The sequence below is a fragment of the Anopheles moucheti genome, chromosome 3, assembly GCF_943734755.1.
Source record: "Anopheles moucheti chromosome 3, idAnoMoucSN_F20_07, whole genome shotgun sequence".
NCBI lineage: Eukaryota > Metazoa > Arthropoda > Insecta > Diptera > Culicidae > Anopheles > Anopheles moucheti.
The window spans coordinates 7151856-7174158 of NC_069141.1; the positions used below are offsets into that span (position 1 = coordinate 7151856).

At 43.0% G+C, this 22303-nt stretch overlaps 2 protein-coding genes across 9 annotated transcripts in view; one reads left to right on the plus strand and one right to left on the minus strand.

Moving 5' to 3' along the window:
* Positions 1-258: 258 nt before the first annotated feature.
* On the plus strand, positions 259-1964 carry LOC128305912 (uncharacterized). The gene is made up of 3 exons (XM_053043549.1): positions 259-309; positions 394-1668; positions 1761-1964. Exons 1-3 carry the CDS (start codon positions 259-261, stop codon positions 1962-1964), a joined length of 1530 nt encoding a protein of 509 aa, XP_052899509.1.
* Positions 1965-4510: 2546 nt separating this feature from the next.
* The window catches only part of LOC128305351 (NPC intracellular cholesterol transporter 1), a 35349-nt gene continuing 17556 nt past the window's right edge, over positions 4511-22303 (minus strand). For 3 of the 8 annotated variants that reach the window (XM_053042744.1, XM_053042741.1, XM_053042742.1), the window contains exons 3-11: positions 20972-21190; positions 18696-19205; positions 18408-18624; positions 15965-16105; positions 15079-15261; positions 13156-15003; positions 12209-13084; positions 10142-10900; positions 4511-7427 (exon numbers count right to left, since the gene is read on the minus strand). In XM_053042744.1, the coding sequence (XP_052898704.1) occupies positions 6487-7427; positions 10142-10900; positions 12209-13084; positions 13156-15003; positions 15079-15261; positions 15965-16105; positions 18408-18624; positions 18696-19205; positions 20972-21190 (5694 nt within the window). In that variant the 3' untranslated portion in view covers positions 4511-6486. Of the gene's footprint in view, positions 7428-8859; positions 8915-10017; positions 10901-12208; positions 13085-13155; positions 15004-15078; positions 15262-15964; positions 16106-18407; positions 18625-18695; positions 19206-20971; positions 21191-22303 lie in introns of all 8 variants that reach the window. The other 5 variants (XM_053042746.1, XM_053042748.1, XR_008287458.1 and 2 more) reach the window with 5 other exon arrangements.

The following is a 22303-nucleotide window of genomic DNA, read 5'->3' on the forward strand; positions in this document are numbered from 1 at the left end:
TCTTCCAGCAGTAAGAAGAAAAAAAACAGCAACGTTTCGCTTCTTCCCCTCTGGCACGGATGGCAAGTGTCTGACAAATTGAACACACTTGTGGGTACGCGGTTAACACTCCAGTTGGTTTGGCAGCGCAGTACCTTTCGCTACATACCCGAATAAGTGTGACGGACGCTTGAAGGAGTTGCTGACGAAACTAATCGACTAATCATCATCGAACAGTGCGTGTTTTTGCTTCCATTGCATGATTGATTCATTGCAGCCATGCTGCTAAAATCGGTATTCCCGGTCTTGCTGCTTCTAGGTGCGCTGCAGGTGAGAGAAACCAGTACAATTATTGCAACAGTTTGCTCGTTTTGGCATGGACTTACCAGATTTTTTTGTGGTGATCATCACTAGCGCATCGAAGCCGAGCCTCGTCCGGATTTCGGCATTAAGGCAACCATTGCGGGCACGGCGAATGTGGTCAAGCAATCTAACAAGGCTAGCTCAACGTTCGATATCGTCGATAATGTGGATCTACCGCTAACGAATGGTTATAAGCTGCTCGAGAACATGAAAGCTGCCGTCATCTACATTGGCAGCAAGGTAACAACGAACGGTATGGCTTTTACAACGGCACTCAACACGCTGGCCGCTGATAAGTCGAACGATGTGAATGCAGCGTTTGCCCCAGTGTACAACGCCATCACCACGTTGCGCACGTTGCTGCAGAGTGGCTTTACGGCGCAGCTTACCGCACTGGAGAAGCAGGGCACCTTCATCACCAAGCAGCTGCTGGACGCGTTCAAGTCCATACTCGATCGGTTAACGCTGATTAGCGGTGCGCTGGATCGATTGAAGGCGGGCGTTATAGCGGCCCGCGATGCACCCGGTAACCCACCGAACGGCATCTCGACCGCCAACCTGAACCGCTACGTGACATCGAAAATGACGTTCGATTTGCAGGAAGCGCTGGCCCGCCTCTACGGTGACATACCGCTCGTTGAGTTCGTCGTGTCTGGCACGCAGGGGAGGCTAAGCATGGCGGACGTTTTTCTCGGTGAGATAAGCACCGAAGCGAATACGGCCATATCCGATGCGAAAAATACGAAGGACATGCTGCAGAGTGATGTGAACACCATCAGCATGAACATCGTTGCACCGTTTAACGACCGTGTAACGCCGGTGTACAGTGATCAGCTGCAAGCGATCGGCAATGTGCAGAGCACACTGCAAGCATTAAGTACGTACACCGACGATCTGAAGCCGGCACTAGACAGCTTGGCGCTTTTGCTCAATACGGATGGCATTACCACCGTAACCAACGCTATTGGAGCGGCCTTCGATACGTACAATAGCGATATGGACGGTTCGATCGCAAGCGCAACATCGGTGGGACAGTTCTTCATTGCCGAAACCTGCGACGGGCTGCGCAAAGTCATCGATGCGCTCGTAGCCGACTCGCCCAATTCAAACTTTTGTTTCAGCAAATTTTCGCCCCGGCTCTTCAACCAGTACGCGTTGGCATTTTACACCGTGTCCGAGTGCTACGACTTCGAGACATTCCGTTTGTATAAGCTGCAGGACCTGATGGCACAGGTTGTCAATATGATTATCTACGATGTGGAGGATCTTGGTGATGCCATCAGCACCTGTGCACTACTCACCGATGGTGCACCCTGCCTAACACTGGTAAGGACGAACGACGACTTTTGTTGTGCGCTATGATCCGATTAATCTGTTTTTGTTTTCCTTTTTTTCTATTCCACTCGCTTTTGCCACAGATCGGTCCGCACTACGAAAAGCTTGCAACCACCGTGGATGAAAAGCAAGACTACATAGTCAACTTCATCCAAGCGGAAACCAAATTTAGCCTGCAGCGACTGGGTGCATGTGTCACTACCTCGAAGTATACGATTATTATTTCGGTGGCCGCCATCGTTTCTAACCTGAACTCCTGTATCCAGACCGGAGCGGTAGCCCCTTAAAGGCTAATAAAGCGATCTGAAACATAGCCACCCACACACCCACAAAAAACAAACAGCAGAAATAACAATTTTCGCACTCAGTCTCAGTACTTATCTTTTAAATATTTCTTTGCGCGTGTTTTACATGTTTTGCCTTCACGATGAAAAATATAAAACTGTGTTAGATGAAAAAATAATAGTTCCATCCTTTACACCTATTCACATCACATGGTTTTCTGTCAGCCACCTGGCGCCTCCATCCATTGGCCGTACCAAACCGAATGCGTAGTCACATTCCACGCAGCGGCGAATCAAACGGTAGCCGGAGTAGGCGGTCGCCTAGGGCCTCAACGTGTTGGGGGGAGAGGGGGGGGGGGGGTGGTTGGGGGGGATTAAAAAATTTGTGCCGATTGTGCGGGTTTTGGAAATTTAACAGCAGAGTTAATTTATAGGATGTTGAATCCAACCCTTTCTGGCTTTTTTTAAATCATAAAATTATATCATAATCATTAGAACTCTCTCTTCTGTTTGATATTACAACCTCATGGTTCTTGGAATATCATTTCAAACTGCATTGTTGTAATCCCGGACGTTGTTAGACTGAAATTGTTCTAAATTCCATACGATTTAATGATATCCTTACCGCGAAATCGTTGATCTAAACTAAAACAAGAACATGAAAAGATACTTGAAGAAATCAAATATGCATTGATATAAAAACGATGTATTCAGTGAAGAACCTATCATAGAAGTCTTGCTAAAACATTGTTGGCATTATCGTGCGTGCCGAAAGTGGTCTCTTTTTTTGCATTGAAAACTCAGTTTGTTTAATAAAAATTAGTCCAGAAATTCTTGGATTTCTTAACGCACGGACAACCGACCTGAAATTGGAGCATCAAACTTGATACGCGAAAATCAAGCGAACTATAGAAATTCACATTAATAGGTGCAGGGCCACGAGAGTTGACAAAATGCTAACAAATTTGTGAAGTGACAAAATCAAATGGTCAACTGCAAAAAACCACCGCGCAATTGCCGCGCACAACCGCGAACCTTGACTCAGGGGTTTGGCACTCAATTTATCGATTGGGTCACAGATTGAATAAAATTTATCAATTCACAAAGTTCGGACTGTTAGCAGCAAGAAACCAAATGCGTAGCACGCGCCTCTCACATGTTTTTTGTCTGTTACCTTTATTTGTTTATACTCCTTAATTACATTCGTCATTTTGTTTCCCTCATTTCACATTTTCACACACTGTTATCCCCTGTTTTATTTAGAATGTTTAGGTATGTTGCTCACAATTTCAGGCAAAATGTGCAACAAGACAATAAAATCAATCCATCTAAGAAATGCCAGATGCAATATATTTTACTAAATCGAACATATTTGTTTGCCTTTTTTACTGTCTTCAAACAACTTAAGGAAACTTAAGGAAAGCTTTGGTTTACCCCGCACCTATGCACCTAATGTTGGCTTAAAGTGTTGCATGTAATGACGAGTACAGATGTAATTTAGTATCCACAAGACTTTCCGAACAGAAATTCACTAATCGTGTAAGCTTATTCACTTATGGCCGGATTAGTGTACATAATCACTGTGTATAAATCATAGACCGTATGAATATTTGCGTAATGTTTTGCATCCATCATCCTTTACATTCCTTCAATGCGTGTCTAACTATAGTACATTTGCATCCATTACAGACTGCACACCTCGACGTTGCTCCTATACAACATATTCCCTTTGCAATATTCCAGCTTTTCTCCACTTTCTCCACACTGTCATACTATCATTCTTATACTGCATAAATCTAACTAACAACAGAGTGTTGACGAGCGTCAAAAAACATGCTTGAAAGATAGAGAACACTAAAATACATCAATTGAACAGGAACAAGGGGCGTGTATGACTGCTAGTCGGACGCATGGTCACAGTGAATGCTGTGTTTACCAATAAGGGAAGGGGCAGTAACTTAAATTACACTAATATTGATAATCATCTGAGACAAACTTGGAGAGCCCTTGCTTGAACCAGCTCTGCGAGCTCGTTTTCTTCTAAGCGACCATATGCTGTACAGAATTCAGTAACGGAATGAGCGAATCAAACTAAATCTATCGTGCGCCACGTGTACTGAAATGTACTTCCTTTTCAATCCTTAATCCATCAACTAGAGCGCTATGCTCGGCGTTAGCCGGCACACAATGGGTGTTTGTGTGAACGGATATTCAGTAACTTTTCATGTAACAATAAAATAGTAAGGATGGACCGTAATCTTAAACAACGATTAGAAGGAGAAGCATAAGCCTTTGATGCGTCAGTGCTGCCAGCTGCTGTGCTAACTCCTGCCTTATAAGAGAATACTTTTCAGTAAAATATGGAATCACAAGAAGCTCTTAAGGGGCTCGAGAACAGAACAGAATGCCTAACTAAACGATTTGCGTATGTGTGTGTGTTTTTTTGTTTATAATTAGGTTGAAAGGAAAACTTTTCTTTCATTGGCATTTCACCGTCGTACAATCATAGTTTGTTTCCCCCTTCACAAATTTACCCATAGTTCATCGAATGCAAGGCACCGGAAATGAGTTGTTTATACTTGAATTACAACAAAGCGATGTCTAGCTCAATAACATCGTGCTTAGTATGATTTGGTAGTAGGAACGGATAACGTATCAACGGACTGCACTGTTAACCTAACCTGCGTTACGTATGGAGCATTCTCTTCTCCGCCAATACAGGTAATGGTACGGATAAAAATAAGCGAAACAATTTGAAACATCGGCGATGTAGTACCGAAGGCGCCAAATTATTCGAAATAGTAACGGGGAAATTAATCACACTTGCAGTCGTTTCATGGTAATTTTTTTCCACGGCTATCAACATTCACCCACAAAGGGATGGATTGCTCTAAATCTCAACTTGACTTGCAACCTAAAAACGCTAAAAACAACTGCACAAAACTACTTCGGTTGCCAAATGAGCCCTTATAAACTGTGTTTTTCATATGTTTTGACTAACCGTACGTAATCTTACCCCAACACACGACCCACTCTTCTGCATCGACGATTCCTCCAGACTGCTATAATACATTGCGAATATTCGTTACTTAGTCACCTGCCTGTTTGTACATGCTTCTCTCCATGAAGGTTAAGTTTTTTCCGCCTCTGGGAACGATCCGTTTTTAGACATCAATTTCCTATTTTTGTATAGTTTCTTTGTCGAGCCCTATGAATGATAACGTGTGTGTTCGCTCCAGTTGACCAAGACTACTTCCGTTTTTTGCTAATAATAATTTTCCACAATCCCATTCGGTAGTTGCATCAGCAACAATTTCCAACATTCCTAAACATAAGTTATCTATCGTCTTCTCTTACTGTACAACTCATTCATTTCTTCCTCTTAAGCGCTGAACTCAATCAACGTTCTTCATTTGCTAGCATTTCTTCTTTTTTCATCCAGCATATCCACCAAGCATGCAAACAACCAACAGCACTAAAATATTAGCCGCACCTTGCAGTTCGATAACAACCAACAATTATGCAACCAATGTATCCATCTTCTGCCATTTTGCTATTCTTATCGTTTTTCGACACTTTTACATATACCTTTCGGCAGTACGAACAACATTAAAACTTCGCACCACTGCACGTCTCGCGCACACTATAGCCATCTATAAGTGGAGAGTAGATTCCATTTACTGTGCCTCGGAAACTGCGTCCCTTGTTCCTTCCATCAACGAACTGTAATTAACTTTTACGCGTCTGTATCCTAGGACAAGAAGATATATCAGAGTTTGCAATAGGAATATCCATCTGGGTCATCACACAAATGTATACAAACTGTGTTGATGTCGTTTCATTCCCTTTTCCTTTCGATTCGGTGATTAGTGTCTGCCTTTGTTTCACTGATGCATGTCCAGTTTCGTTGTTAATTATTGCACAAATGTAGAAAAATATCTATTGTTGTATAGTTACTATTAGAAACGTCACGAATGGCAGAGCACCAACATTTTTATGTTTTGTTTTGTAACCTGGGAAATGAATTTGACTTCATTCAGAATGACCTTTCTGCCGAGGGAAACTTTTGGTCTGCAATATAATTCTTTTCCTCGTAATTGCATGCTTCGTGTTATCCAATCCCCCAGATCTCACAGAGTTGGGTAGGGACAAAGCATAAGGTCATGCGCGCGCATAATACCTCTAGGATATTACTCCTCATTTAACTTTCAATCATCCGACACTTCGTACAGCGCGAGATACGAATAGGTAGAAAATCTTTTCAACCATCATGTATGGGCGTATTTATGTGCATAATATCTACTTTATCCTCCTATCTGATCTTTTGCTTTGCGATAGGCTTACTGTTATAGTACATCTCTTCCTAACATACTCCAAATCTTGAAAACCCCACAAGCACAAGTGTGATAAAGAAAAGATTGCTTTTCCCATCTTCGTAATCCTTCCTTTCCACTTCCTTCTGCAATGATTTGTCATCGCATTAAACCCATATCGCTTGGAATAATCACAAACGTTCCTCGCTTCCTTATCGTCCACGTGGAACAATCGTTGAACGGGACGATGACGTAGAGGACTTAAGCGTCCTTCGATCTTCCCCCCGGTACGTATCGACCTCATTATCAAAGATGGCATCATTGTTGTGGTTGCTATTATTTGACGTTTCTATCACCCTCTCTCGCCCACCATACTCAACCTCTTCCTCTTCCTCCTCCCCATCTAAATCTTCTGAATCTTCAGCCACGACTAGTGGTGCCTTCGGGTGCTCTATCTCCGTTTGCGCGTCCTTGGATCTGCTCTTGCGCAATCGGTGCCTGTTGGACGTTTTGGATGTTTTGGAAGTTTTCGACGACAACGAGGAGGATGAAATGGATGACGATGGGGACAGCTTCGATGCTGGTGCCGCGGATGTGTTGATTGATGGTTTCGCTGAAATGTGTTCTTCCACTGCTACTACTGCCGGCACTGTTCCCGCATGATGCTTCGCGTCCTCTTTTAGAGATCCGTGCGGGGCGCACTGCATGCCGGGGGATGCTTGTTGCAGAAGAGGTTCGGTAAGCTCCTCCGTATCCTCACCCGGAGGAATATCGTGCTGGGCGTGGACCTCAAGGGTGGTTCGGTGCTGATTGGTTGGTTGCTGCTGTTGCTGGGATTGCATCTCGTGTCGTGATTGTTGCCGTGCTCCGGAGTACCCGGGTGCGCCAGATGCTCCTGTTGCCCGGTATCCTCTTCCTCTTTGGGTTTCTTCTTCCTGGCGAAGCGCAGGATAATTCGATTGCTCCGTTCGCTGAATATTTGCCTGGTCGTCATCGTCGTTGTGGTGGTAGCTGTTGTAGTCGGGAGATTGTCGGTCGTCATAGTACGCTGCATCCTGTTCCATATTCGGCTCCTCATCGATCTCATTAGCACTGGGGTGGTGTGTGCCGTTGGAAACATCGTTGTGGGAGCGTCTTCGGCGGTGCATCACGCCTAAGTTGATGTAGAGAGAAATGGTGAGAAAAGGAGGAAGCGAAAACAAATTGTAAATACGTGATAGGAACTAAATCTCAATTAAAAAATGTATGAAGTACATAGTGTAGGAAGGAAAAGATCACGCCACAAAGATCACTATACACAACTTAAAACTAAGTAAAGCGCTCTACGATGAGGTCGATCTACAAGAAAAGGGATACAGTAAATTAGAAGAGCAAGGAAAAAATAATTACATATAGCAATTGAAACAGACCTAAATCTAGCCCAAACAAACATTAATAAGCGAAAGATTGAAATGGAAGTTCGAATGTATAAACACAAAATGTTATATTTCTGTGCCAAGGCAAGCTAAAAGGCATTCTGCAATAATCAGTACTTCTTTTCCCATTTGTATAACTCATTATTACATAACATAAATGAGAAACAATACTTCTACTCTAAAATAGCGCCAGGCATAAGCTTTATACTATGATGCGAACTGTCACCATCGTATGGTTGAAGTGTTTTGTACAGTTCTTTAGTTGTACTTCGACACCATCGGCAATCAGTTGAATAATCAGTTGCTTTTGGTGCATGGTTTTGTTTTCCTGCTAGTTTGCTGTATGATGTTCATATTTACACATTAGTTTGCAGTTGTGGCGTCACTGTATGTCAAGTGACGATCAGTGCATTGGACGGTTCTCTAGCAGTGGTGGCTCTTTTGGGTGGTTTTCGCTACAAGAAAACTCATTTAAGCGTAGCATGTAAAACTAGTGAAACTACTCTATCGTTACTATTCCAGTAGAGTAGCAATACTTGAAAGGTACAAACCTTTTCACTCACACTCAAACACTTTTGCGACTTAATCTAAAAGGCACAATGGCGCCCCCGATAGTCCAATAATCGTTCGTTAGGTTTCAGATAGGTAAACAGATAGAACGTGTTTCAAGTATAACAACCAAAGAAAAATGTGGCTCGAGCGGTAGAAATGTATCCCATGGCAGCTAAAGACGCTAAGCGTTATCCTTCCATACAACGAAGGGGCATAACGAAAAGATAAAAAATATAACAAAACATAAAACATGAGGAAAACAATGAAGAATCATTTAGTCTGTAATCGTGAATGTATTGCAGTTTTATTGTGCAACCTAAACATTGATATAAAAAGAAACGTTAGCAAAACAAATGGTATACATTCGACAACAAACGTAATCGAACAAAAAGGTACATTTAGAGTTTTTTTTGCATGGAATGGAAGTGACTCCCCATTACGGCAAGCGTATACTTTACCATTCCACACCGAAGGAAAAAGCTTCTCAAAAAAATTAAAACTAAACATGAATGCAACATGAAGAATTGGGGCACTCTATTAGTACACACAAGAGAACAAAAAATGTGAATAAACCGAAACCGAAAGAAACACAACCGATAAAAAGGAATACTTAGTAACCGTGTATATCGGCCTCGATTCGCTCAAACATAAATATTCTTTCATCCCGGTGCAGCTGTGGCACACGCGCCCGCACGTCCGCACGCACGTTGGGGTACGGCAGAAGGAACGGCAGGAGAAGAACGTGGCAAAGAAATCCAGAACAAAGATAGAAAGGAGAAAAAACGAAACGAAATGGCAAACGGTAGGGAAAAAGAGATTAGTTATTCAATTACAACACGGTAGTGCATATCACGCTATGGTAGTGCAAAGGTAGTGCTGTAGAAAGGCGCAACAAAATGAGGCCACGTAGAAGTAAATTAACTACCTACACAGCAACATCACACAGTCAGTGCAGGTAATGCAATGGACAACAGCGATACTGTACAATCGTAACACTTCTGTCTAACAACACTCGTTTACAATCTCAGTAGCAGCCGCCAAAATGTACTTCTACTCCCAACAATTTCATTCTAACATATAACATGTTAACATATAAAACAACTGTTTGCAGATAGCACGCTGCCGTATGCCGATGAAATTAGCCAGCTGTCAGAATGATTCTGTCGGAAACCGAGTAAATTTTGTGGCTCAGTTGAAGGGTTGAAATTTCTTCAATAACTTCTTTATGACTTTGTAACTTCATTTAGTGTGTGATGATGCCAGGTGCCAACAATATATGTATATATATATAAAAGATAGAATAAGGGGCGGCCCGGTGGCATGATGGTAGCGGAGCCGGTCTTCACACGAACGACACGGACCAAAATCCCATCCGGACCAATCCCCCGTAGCAAGGACTGACTATACGGCTACGTGGTAAAATAAGTCGATACGGCCCCAGGTCCGTTCTAACGAAACAAAAAAAAAGATAGAATACTCAAACACATCATTATCAAACGTTTAACAAAAGCAAACAACAAAAGAAACATAAAAAAAAACGATACTAAGGGTAACCACACCATCTAGAAATGATTAAAACGTTTAAAAAGACAAATCATGAAAATAAAACAAAACAAACATAAATTGTGATCGTACATATGCATGCTCACAATCTCGTAATAACGAAATACAACAAAATTTCAGTCAACAACATTGAATGAAAACAATCGTCAGTATGCATACGTACGAAAAAAAGTATGTTGTCACATGCAAAAATGCATAAGAAATTATACATACTTTACATACAAAATGAAGAAGCACTTGCAGAATTAACCCGTAAACGCAATCGGCAGTGTTATGGGGAATGTGGTAACTTAAGGCAACTACATCTTTTTACAAACAACATCATGCTTGACCGTACAATGGGTAGCATTCGTGGTAACATCGTTCATCGGTAACGTTACGTTGAGACAGTAATCTGCATTAGAATAGTACGTATTTTCCCCGGTTGGCTTCGACTGTTTGTTTGTCCGATGCTTCTTACGCCAACGTTGCCACCGATGTTGAATGCAACCACAAAACGCTGCCCGCTCCGTACTAGCAGAAGTGCTGTTGAACGTCGTCGACCGATTAGTTTCCCGATCTGAGGACGACACATTAGTGGCGAATGACGAAGATGCATGCGGCGCTCCGACTGCTGCTGCTCCACCTGCCGCCCCGATACCCGGGGGAGAGGCGACCAGCTTAAAGCTTCTTGATTTACACCATGCCGTGTGCTGTGAGCAGCAGCAATCCCGCGCATAGTGGCATGATGCCGAATGCCTTCTCCCAGTGCTTATACTAAATATTGTGCGAAAGCAGTGCAAGGGCGACGTTGGAATGGGTGAGGTTGGTGTCGGTGGTGATGATGGCGGTGGATTGGTGATGCTAGATGAGGATGCGTTGAACGATGCAGGTGGCACTACACAACAACAACGACAACCACAACCATCGCGACGACCACTACTACTATCCACACGGCAGCAAGAGCCGTCCGCCAGACGGGCGCTAGACTGTTGATGATGGTGAGCAACACTGGTTGGATTAGGTTTGCTTACGGTTGTAGAGAGGGACGTTTCCTGGGTTTCCTGCATCGCTTGCCGCCGGTGATTGGCCAGTTTAACTTTGTTGATAGGGGCGCCTGTATTTGTATCATGTATTTTTTTCGTTTTGTGAATGATTTTCCGACACGAGAGAGGTTGCATTTCGATTTCCCGCATGATAAACCCCACACGTGTTTGCATAGTTTGCGAAACATGAGGCCATATTACAGCGCAACGATACAACGGATGGATGGGACGCAAGACAAATTCATACACACACACACCGGACACATGTAGTGGCGAGTGCGTGTTATGGCCCAGTTGAAAGTAAACGAGTATTGTTATGCGATTTGATGGGAAGAGAAGAAAAACGAAGAGAAAAAATACGTTTCAGGATTAATAAATTTTGCTTCTAAACGTGCTGATGCATATGACGGTTATACAGATAGTGGTGGGTTTTTGAGGGCGGTATTTTAGGATCAAATGTCTATGTTTCTTGAGTGTTTTTATTTATTAACTACAGATTATGAGGCGTCTGTACAAGACGCAACAACAACACAATCTAGCTTAGATCCATGCACTACGTTTCAACACGCTTGATACTACAGTATCACTATAGTAATAGTGTGTTAGCAGTTATAACTTAAACAATATAATCTACACATGGAGATGAGGAGGACTGCGAAACAGGACACTAATTCTTACTGAAATGCTCTGTAACTAATCTCAACCCCGAATCGAATCGCATATATCCTATGCATGAAATTACAAAAAAATATAAAACTGAAAATCGGTGTAGTTGTTTAGTGAACAATTGAAATGATCTGTTGAGTGGAAACAAGCAATGGAAAGCTAGATATGAAGTAATGAAGCACGACACAATACTTCGAAAAGTTTCGTACAATAATATTTGCAATATACAAAATACAAGCTCTTGCACGAAAAAGAGAAAAACATGCACAACACGTATGAAACATACAAAAACGTGTGGTTTTGTAACGACAGCCTGGGTTCATACCGTTATTGATACTGACTATCGTCTGTACAAAACCGCATGTGAAAAAAAATTGTTAAAGCATTGCCGTTAGCTACTGTCAGTGAGAGGAAATTGTCAAGAAATAAGAAGATAAAGTAGAGCTTAATGTGTATGGATTTTGTCAGCGAATACAGAGGAATAGACCAAAATTGATTAACATCCTGCTGAATGCTAGATAAGCAATGCATTAAAGCGCTCACAATTGCTCACATTACTAATGACTGATTTAGTCTGATGCAACTAAAAATGCATAAAAAGTACAAAAAACGAGAATCAAAATCGAAACTATCACACAAATACCACCCACGCGTCCCCTCTTCCATAGGTAACAGGTTCTCATTTCGATATCCTCTATATTACCGATACTCACCGATATAGCTTAGAAGCACCGGCAGGAACACGAGTCCGTGAGCCGCACCGTACAGCACAATGCCCAGGTACATACGGAAGTAGAAAACCTGGAAGATTTGACTGTGGGCGAAACCGAGCACCAATATACCGCCGAACTTTGTCAGCGTAATACCGGAGAACACAGAGCTGCCCATTTTGGTGAGCGCATCCGCTGCCCGCTTTTCGCGCGTTTCTTCCACCGACATGGAGAAACTGTGTACCAAATGCGAACAAAACTCTACGCTGATGCCGACCGCCATTACGAGATTCACGAGCGACACGGCATTGAGTGAGATGTTCCAATGATACATCAGTCCACCTATGTTGATCACGATCATGGTAATCGTGATCACTACTACCAGCGATGAATGAATATCGAAGCCCATCAGTAGGAACGTTACGATAAAGATGGCTAGCACTGATATACCCATGCTCTTGAGCGTATCAGGCCACATCGTAAGGTACTGTTCGTAGAACACGTAAAACACCGAGTAGGGGAACACCTCGATTTGTTGGATATCTGCTTCGCTGCGACCCTGGAGGCGAAGATTCGCTTGTATCGTACTGGTAATGTTTGCCGAAATTTTACGTGCCGAACGCAACGCTTCGTAGTAGTCGGAGGACGATTTAAGAATCGTGTGATACGCCATGAAGTAGGTCGCTCCCACATCGCTGTACTGTGGGGACAATGCATCCGGTTGATACTTTACGCCGCTACCGTATGCCGCGTGACCCGCTTTGGCACAAGCCTCATCTGGGTTATCTTCCAAGAAGAAGGAAACATATTGCCGGAAACTGTCCTCCACGGGTCGCTTTTGAGGTGTCAGTGAAATGTTACACGCTCCACAGGCACTCTCTGTCGAAAGTCAAATAAAAGAAATGAATTTCATGCGATTTAATTGAATCCTCATTGTTTTATTTACTTACTTTGATGAGGACAAAAGCTTCCATTGGTCCATTGCTTGCAGCAGCCTGGTGCAGTCGACCAATCGATGTAATCATCCAACCACGAAGACGCCGGTCGTGCCAAATAAGATGACTGTGGCTGCTTGCTTGCGATATAAACCTGCGTCGAAAGGCTGTCGAGATTACAGTACTGTCCACCGCATATCAAATTCTGATCATGCATGGTTGAATAGTTCAATCCGTTCTTCACCACAAAGTATACCGGCGGGCCGATGCTCAAGTACTGCTGCAAATAGCGGAAATATTTCAGCACGAAGCTATCGCCGGGCATTGAGAGCTCCTGGTCAAGTCCAATATCAATGTGCGGTGCGACAGCAATGCTCGAGCAGAGCCATCCGAAGAATACGATCATCACCGCCACACGGACCGGTTTGCGCATCACGAATGGTACGTAGATACTTTTGAAGAATTTGTACAACAATCCCTCACCGATGCTGCCTGGCATATCCTTTTTGGAGCCGCGCAAGAAACATAGCACGTCCAACCGATTGTCCGTCTGGCGGATGGTATCGAGCGCCAGCAGACTAACGAAGCAAGTGATTTGTAGGAAAAAATCGATTAACAGCGCCATACCGGCATACAGAGCGAATGCGCGCACGGCCGGCATGTCGGACAACCCGCCGAGGAAAAAGCAACAGCTTTCACTGACAGAGGTCAATAGGATTGATGGTCCAACGCGTCCTAGAATGCGTCCGATGTGTTCAGCATGCGTTTCCGTCGGTTTTTTCGTATCGCGCTGATGCGTCTGAACCAGAATGAAGATATTGTCGACACCGACCGCTAACACCAAAAATGGTATTACCTCCACAATTATCAATGTAGCAGGAACGCCAATATATCCGAAAATACCGACCGATGCAACGACCGAAGCCAGTACGATCGCAACACCTCCCAAGCCAAGCGTCACCTTTGAATCAATCAAGGCCCGTTTCAGCTGGTTTACGTGCCCCAGTGAAATGGCGATGTAGGCGAACATGATGATGTATGACACCAAAATCGTAGACACATCTGACTGTGATTCGCGTGCCAATTCATCTTCGATTGAACGCTCGGACGTAAAGGCGATGCTCATGTTTTCCCGTGTCCAGTTCTTCATGAATGCTACGTACTCCGTTTCCCAAGCCAGTGCCGATTGGAGTTTGTTCTTGTCATGGTAGTTTCGCACCAAGAACGTCAAGATGACAGCGTTCGCTTCACTGTAACTGGGCTTCTCTTCCGGTGACTTTGGTTGCGGTATACCACCGAGTGCGATGGCCGGATCGATGGGCCCACCGTAGGGCGCCAGGCATGATGGATTGTAATAATTTCCAAAGCACTGTATCAGCTTGTCCAGGTAATTGATCACAAAGCCCTGTGCGTCCTCTTCTTCGTCATTAAAGTCATCCATGTCGTCCGAGAAATAGCCCCACAACGATTGGACCACACATTCTTCCGTACGCGTCTCCCCATTATTCGTGCTAAGCGGTGCAAAGCAAATGTCTTTCAATCCAACCGTCTGATTGCTGCCATCGTTACGCACGGCCTTAATCTTCTTTATTTTCTCCTGCAGTTTGAACACGTCGAGCAGAAATTGTCGGTTAAATACCGGCCCGAATTCAATCACGCCGTTGGAGGTGTTGTGCATCACGTTGGTAAGATTTTCTGCCTTGATGATAATCTGCTCGATACGGTAGAATGGCTCAAAGTTGGAATCGAAATACTCTCGTTCAACACGGGAACGTGAATGTGGGGAAGCCCACAGTTCAACTGGGTTTGTCGTGACACGGAGGAAATTAATGCCCATACCCATTGCAACAATGAAGATAAGTCCTGCAAATACATAAAGAACGGATGGTGTTTTTAGTTAGACCCGAAGAGTAACTAGTGAAAAAACATTTATATTACCTCCAAGCAGCACAAGCCAAGGATGTTTAGCACAGGTTGTTCCCCACGCAGTGAAGAAGTGTTCCAAGGCGGTTTCCGTCTTAGCTCCGAGTCGTTCGAAATAACCGGACTCATCGTCATCTTCCTCGGCTCCCACACCGGACGGGTGAGGACGAAGTTCCTGTTCACCGTCCCAAGTGGCACCTAAATAAAATTGGAATCATACGAATTCGATCAGTTAGAAGTTTTTAATTGTTAGATGGCGTGATATATACATGCTCGTACATTTTGCACACATAGTGACACGTTGAATTACAGTTAGAAGATGGTAAAGGTGCAGAGAAATAGACAAACAGCATCAACAGGACAAATGTATGTTTCGCTATGTGTTTTTGAACTTATGTTGCAATATTTTTTTCCTAAATTGAGAGCTGATGTATAAAGAACATACACACATAATGTCGCGTTGCAGCTTTTACAATTTATTAAAATCACAGAAAGTGAAACAGTTTGTGTAAGCGTGATTGACTAACAATGGTTGAGAAGATTAAAGGTTGTCTACGAAATTTCAAAGATAATGCCGTAACGAAAAAATAACACATAAAGCATATTCCTTAGCTTTGCCGACCCCTCTGTTATATGGTAAAAGTTTTAAAAGGACTGAATGAATAGTCTCGCATAATGAGCATGAGGTGTTCGGTGTGTTTCAAGATGATGATATTATGGTGATTATGAAATATGGTTCATGTTCCAATTTAAAACATTCAACATTATTGAAGCATTAGATAAACAAGTATTTTTTTAAAGGGGTGCACACATGTGTGAGATGAGGATGGATGAAAACACGGTTAAATGATAAAACAATGGCAACGAAAATTGATTCCAACAAACCAGAACGAAAACCTACTCGATCGCTTCGACTGTAGGGGTGAGTCTTCCCGGTCCGTGCCCAGATCGCCACTGTTAGAAGAGAGACCACCGGCCAACCTACGGCCCACCGAGGACCGCAGGTCCGATGGCTGCGCGTCACCACTATTTACCAACAGTTCTAAGGGTAGTATGCGAACCCCACCAGCAGCAGTGTTTGTTTGTATGTGTGTTGTTGTTGTTTGTTCGGTTCAGTTCAGTACGTGGCAGAGGAGTATTGCGTTGTTCCAAGGGTTCATATAAAATGAAAAATTTTAGCATGATAATCCGATACGTTGATGAAGAGATGATGAGTTTGATATTTGAGTATTGGTTTTGTTGATTGCCATTCCGCGTTACATGTGTTTTGTTTATGTTATAGCATAACCGAAGGAAAAAGGAAGAAAAAAGAAAACGAAAACACGGTGCGATCAGTCAGCTTGTTAATTCTTTTCTTTTGTTATCCAATCTCCAGTCTTTGTTTTATGGCTCGTACGTGGAAAACCAGAAGAAAATGGGTTTAATCCGAAACCGAAACCTGAACAATGATCGATACATCTTATGCCTGTTAGTTACAATTTAAAATAGTGTTAGAACCTTCTCTCGAACCGGTATAAAATATTCAAACTTCCTAAATTGTTAAGGAAATGCTAGACACACACACATACACACTGTAAGGTGTCCTTTTTTCTTCATCTGCCTTTATCACCATGCTTTAAATGAGCTCCATTTAGATACAATATCCACGACTTCATTAGATCAACGTTAATGAGCCGCGGATAATTCCATGCAAGAATCGTTCTTCCACTCCTTTCATGGAGGCAAACGCAACCGAAAACTCGATCAAAATAGTGATAAAAATAACCCTCATAATTATCCGCCCGTTTGTTCGCCAAGTTTGTCTGGCAATTGTGAGGAAACAAAACTTAATTCCGTTTTGATGCCGGCACTAGAGCGAAAACTGGGTGATTCAAACTAATCGTTATCCACATTTTATTCGTCTGCGGCTATTTTCTTTGCAATGTTTTAGGTGTTGTTTGCCGGTGTTAGCAATTGTAAAAAAAATTAAATGGAAGAAAGGATAGGGGGAAAAATATTCACTGGCGCATCCTTTTTGTCGCAATAGAACCAAATTACTGCTATTTGAATAGTAGACACGCAACCTGCTAAACGATACTCATTCGTTAAAGGTGGTAATGGTGAATGAGGAAACAGCCACTATAACATATTCGTTTTTATTATTTGAACTAATCGTAGGGAATAAGCATATACCTTGGTAATTCGTTTCCTTCTCTAGAACATACTATTGCTAGAATATTCTTGATTAAACGCTCCTATCCCCTTTTAATCGATCCAAACCAAGCGTATCACACAAAAACGTTTCATACCAGCGGAATTAAACGAGACAAATTTGAGTCTCATCCGCGTAATCAGTCATGCGACACAATCGATCGAGGTCAACCAATGTCACCTCCCGAAGATGATAATAATCAATCCCTTGCTCGTTGTGAAGCCAAAAAACAGAACATTGGTTTCGTTGCCACAAAAGAGTAAGAACAATCGTACAGTGTTTCCGTACGATTCCACTTCGCGAATGTTTCATTCATAAGTGTTAAACATACGATGGTAGACAGATTTGGTTTAACCGTCGCTCTTGAACTCCTTGTTAAATCAATTTAAATATTGAGCAGTGGGAGCGTAAATATATGTGTGATGCCGTTGCAAAATGTTACCATATGTAAGTGAATTCACAGGCAGACTATCAAATTCAACCATCGAAAATTTCAGCACAGGACACGTAGGCGGTTGAAGGAATATCCCTTTCGATTCATTTCTAACCGTTACCATCCTTTCATCCTTGCATCTGTTTTGCAATGCAATAATGTAAACGTACAAACCTTTGGGTCGTTTCTTTAAAATTACTGAACAAATACGTTGATAATCAATTCACATACATATGAGTGTAACTGTATCCTGTACCTTGATTTGTACTGAATTGCATAATTCATACAAGCATCTCTACTAGCCATTCTGGTAACTTATGGTATTCAGTTTATAAGCAATCAAAATATATATCGCCTAACCCTACTAGAACAAGCAAATCATGCCAGAATCTCTAAATGAAAATGCGCAAATATGCAAATCGTATGTAACTTTAAAAAAACAGTATTTCAGTGCATAATGTAGTTTACAAAACAGAACAAGACCATATTATTTCACTTGCACTGCATTCAACAGATGATCAATTCCGTCAATACAAAAAAAATATCCTGACAAGAAGCTTGCATAGAAAGTGATCTGCTCAGCCAGAAGAAAATATCACAAAAACACTCGGTGCCCAGTTCCACATTCGGTGATCAGTTTTCCAGTTACATTTTCTTTTAAAAAAATTAAACTAGTGTTATAGAAAAATGAATATAGAAATCCATTGACAGAAAACTCACTTGCTCCACTGCTGCCTCCACCGCCGGTACCGGTGCTCGAATGACAAAAACAGGCACCAATCAAAAATAGGCCGCTACACACGACAAACACCACGAACATGACGACCGCGTATCCATCCATACCATAAATAACGAAAGGTTGGGGTGGACTGGGAGGCGGCGGTGGCTTTGGACAGGATGCTTCACAATCGACACACGAGCATGCCGGTGTGTTTGCCTGGAAGAAGAAAAAAGATTAAATTATTAGCAAATCGAGACGAATTACATGCGTGAGCGTGAATGACTTACATCCAGCTTTTCATTGCATGGAACGATGCGAGGATTCCACGGTATATAGCCGTCGATGGTTTCATTGGGCGAACTGTGCGCAACGTAATCGATTTGGAACGGAACGTACAGATTGTTCTCGGAGTCGCCCATGTAGTGGAACCACTTCTTGGCACTGCATCGGGATGCACCCCAGTCACCGCACATCAGATCTAGCGCGAGCTGCCCGGTCGATGGAACCGAAACCTGGTTGCACGATTGGAACGTACCGTTCAGGTACTCCTGCGTAATGTGGATATCGATTTTGGTGATATACTCTTTGGGTGTGGGAGCCACCGTGGTGCCCGGTTGGTCGGACTTTTCATTCTCTTCCTTGGGTTCGACCTCCTCCGTCGATACCACCTTCATGAAGCTGGACTGCTGTGGACTGCAGGTGAAATCACACATGTGTCGCACCAGATTGGCCATGCAGGATGGGCAACGAGCAAGAAAATTGGCCGCTAGTGCCACATTTTTGTTTAGCACTTGCATCTACGGAAAACAAAGAAAGAGAATAATCATCAATCTAGTTAAGATATTATGTCTAGTTAATTTTATAGCACAAATTTTACGTCGAATCCAAATAATGGACTAATAATTAGAGAGAGAAAAAATAATAAATAAGAGAATTAAATTAATTTCGAGGACACAAACTGATTTTTCAAGATAGATAATCGACTTTTGAGCGCTTGACGTCTATCAAGGACATACTGACTTTCAAAACGGCCATTTTTCACTGGCAACAAAAAAAAACAGTTTCCCATTCGAAACAGACCCCGGAAACTTCCAGAAGCAGTACTGACGGTAAAATAATAACAATATAGTTCATTTTGTGTACATTTGCGCACCAGGCAATGTGTGCGTTAAATCATCAATCGATGGTTTTACACTTCCAGTAAACTGATTCGATGGGGAAAAGAAATATAATTGAAGAGCGTCCATCCATCAGTGCGTCAGCGCAATATAAGATAGACACGGCGCACGCTAGCTGCGTAATGGATGTCGGTAAAAATAGTTTATTCCCGAAAACCAAGCGCTAGGGAAAGAGCTTCCAAAAGGAAAGACCCGACCAAGCACACACCCTTCTAAACAAAAACGCGCCGCCGGTTGATAGGCGCGTAAGTACAAATGTTAACATTTATTTTACATCGACAAACGTATACAGAATCCCCCAAACTCTGACCGACATTCGCCCCGGAGATTCTAGTACGATCGATATCACAATATATTTCTTGACACTTCCTGCGCATCAAGCTATGACCTCCATTCGCACAAAATGCAAAATACACCGATGAGCTACTACCATTATCTACTGCAGACCGGTTCTGCGGTAACTCTCTGGGTCAACCGCTATGCTAGGAGCTATGCTAGGATGTGCTTTAGGCAACTGGCAACGCCACAACCTTGACGCGTGTCGGTGCCCTCCTCCACACTAAAACCTGCAAATATTATGTTCTCTGTTTTGCTATCGTGTCCGATGGGTGCATCGTCCCCGGTTGGCCTTTAAACCTAATACCAACGGAAACAAGTAGAACGCCTATATCTTTACCCATGGTGTCGCCCTAGGTCGATTGCTTCAAGATTTTCAAACTCGTTACACGAGTTGCGCTACTTTTAGATAGTACGATGCACTTCTCGCTCACTGAAACAATGGTGCGCACTAGCCGATACGATCGCCACATCATACGCATCACTAAAATAATTTGCAACGTGCTTAGGATCTTGAATGTGCTCAATTCCCATAGACCCGACGAGCTTAAACAACCGTAAAGACATCCGAGTGGAGTCAAAAGGCTGAGGAATGCGTAGAATTTCGTTTACTAATGAGCCAATGTCGTCGAGCGACAGACAGAGGCGCAAGCGACCAACATTATGCTACGCATCAACGAAAATCGACACGCTCGGGTAGGTGGGAGATGCGGAAATACGCAATTCTAACTGTGGAAGGTGATGCTACTCGTTTCGTCACTGTCAAGGTCAACCGGCCACTAGCGTACCGTGCCAGCTGCTACGCTACCTCCAACTTCACAGCTAGCGGATGAGATCACAAAGCTGTTTCCACACAGAGAGAGAGAGAGAGAGAGAAGTACGACGTAGAATCTGCGCTAAGTTTGTGACAGTTAAACAGCTTTTTCTATGGTTCCCATTACATTGGACGAGTTATGGAAATAGGGAGATTCACTGTACCAAACTATATTTGGCGTGTGTAAGACCTTTAAGCGCGTTCCTGATCGTGAAACCATGTTCTAGATACTTACCTGTGCCGCATCACAGCACGTGTTTATGTTGCCCGTGGCATCTTCGACTAGCAGATGTTTACACCACATCTTGATCAGATCTCTTGCCTTCGTGTCGATCGGTTTGGCCGTCCCGTTGTACGGACAGTACTGGGCGCGATTAAGTGAATCGACATTGCAGATACCATACCACACACACTGATTGCCGCCTTCATCTCCACCAACCGCTTGAGACTGAGTCTGTAGAGAATGAAATAAAATAAAAAATAAGTTTTCGTTTATAAATAACATCATACAAAGGAACATGCAGTTGTGAAATATACGACTAAAGTTGTAACTGAAATTTGTTGTGTGGTACATATTCCGCGCATAGTGAGCACATTCGATGACGTTTCGCAAGATAAACGATCAAGTTCAAGCTCAGCTCAAACAAACCGAAACGCGTTTTAATGATGCTTTTTTCCTTCCTTTCGGTTGCCTTCAACTCGTTGCACTTCGTGTCATCCGCCTGTACCCAGACACTAGACATGGTTGAGAACACTTCACACACAGCGCCAGGTAAGACATTTGTTTCCCTTTCTGCTGCAAGGACGTGGCGCGGTTTGCTAAAATCAGGCGGACATTTTTCTGCTGCACGTCGACAAAACACCTCTCAGCCAGTCTTCGTATGCCCTTTTTGCCAATGTTGTTACGAATATTGCCAAAAATAATCAACACGGAATGGAACCGCGTCACCGGCCATGGCAATTGCCAGATTTCGATCGCATACGGCAGAAGGTTGTTAGGAGGTTTATTACGCAAATCATTACGTAAGAATGCAGTTTTGCAATATTTACTGTTTCGCATAAACTTTATTGCTAATATTGATGACTATTATGCTAGTAATGGTCTGTTCAGCTCACATCTAATAAGTAGCAATACTCAACTACATTGCGACAAGTTCAATGTTTGTCCAATGTAATAAATAGCGAATGAACACAACGAAATGCCAATTGCTTTTATATCTTTGTCCTGTTGCTCAATCTACAATCTAATCCCCCAATAGTGCTATAAGTTGCTTGCCAACTTAGTAGCGGTATGCATCGCGTGTCCGAAGGAATGGAAACTTCCTATAACAGGTTCAGGTTCTTGCCTCTCGCAACCGCGCAGTACCTAATAAACTGTATCTACCGCTTCGCACAATTCATAATTCAATCACATCCCCGACCGGCCACGAGGAAACTGATGACTCATGTCATGATTTTCAGCGATACTTTACCCACCACCCATCATACAAACACGACCCGCCGGCCTTAGAGTTACGGTCAGTGTATAGCAACCGACCCGCCTGGATGATTAGCATCAAACTCAATT

Bases quoted from the DNA above. Each gene is read 5' to 3' on its own strand.
- LOC128305912 (XM_053043549.1), top strand. From the start codon at position 259: ATGCTGCTAAAATCGGTATTCCCGGTCTTGCTGCTTCTAGGTGCGCTG. The intron at 310-393 runs GTGAGAGAAACC...GATCATCACTAG, and splicing joins TGCTTCTAGGTGCGCTGCAG to CGCATCGAAGCCGAGCCTCG. The intron at 1,669-1,760 runs GTAAGGACGAAC...CTTTTGCCACAG, and splicing joins GTGCACCCTGCCTAACACTG to ATCGGTCCGCACTACGAAAA.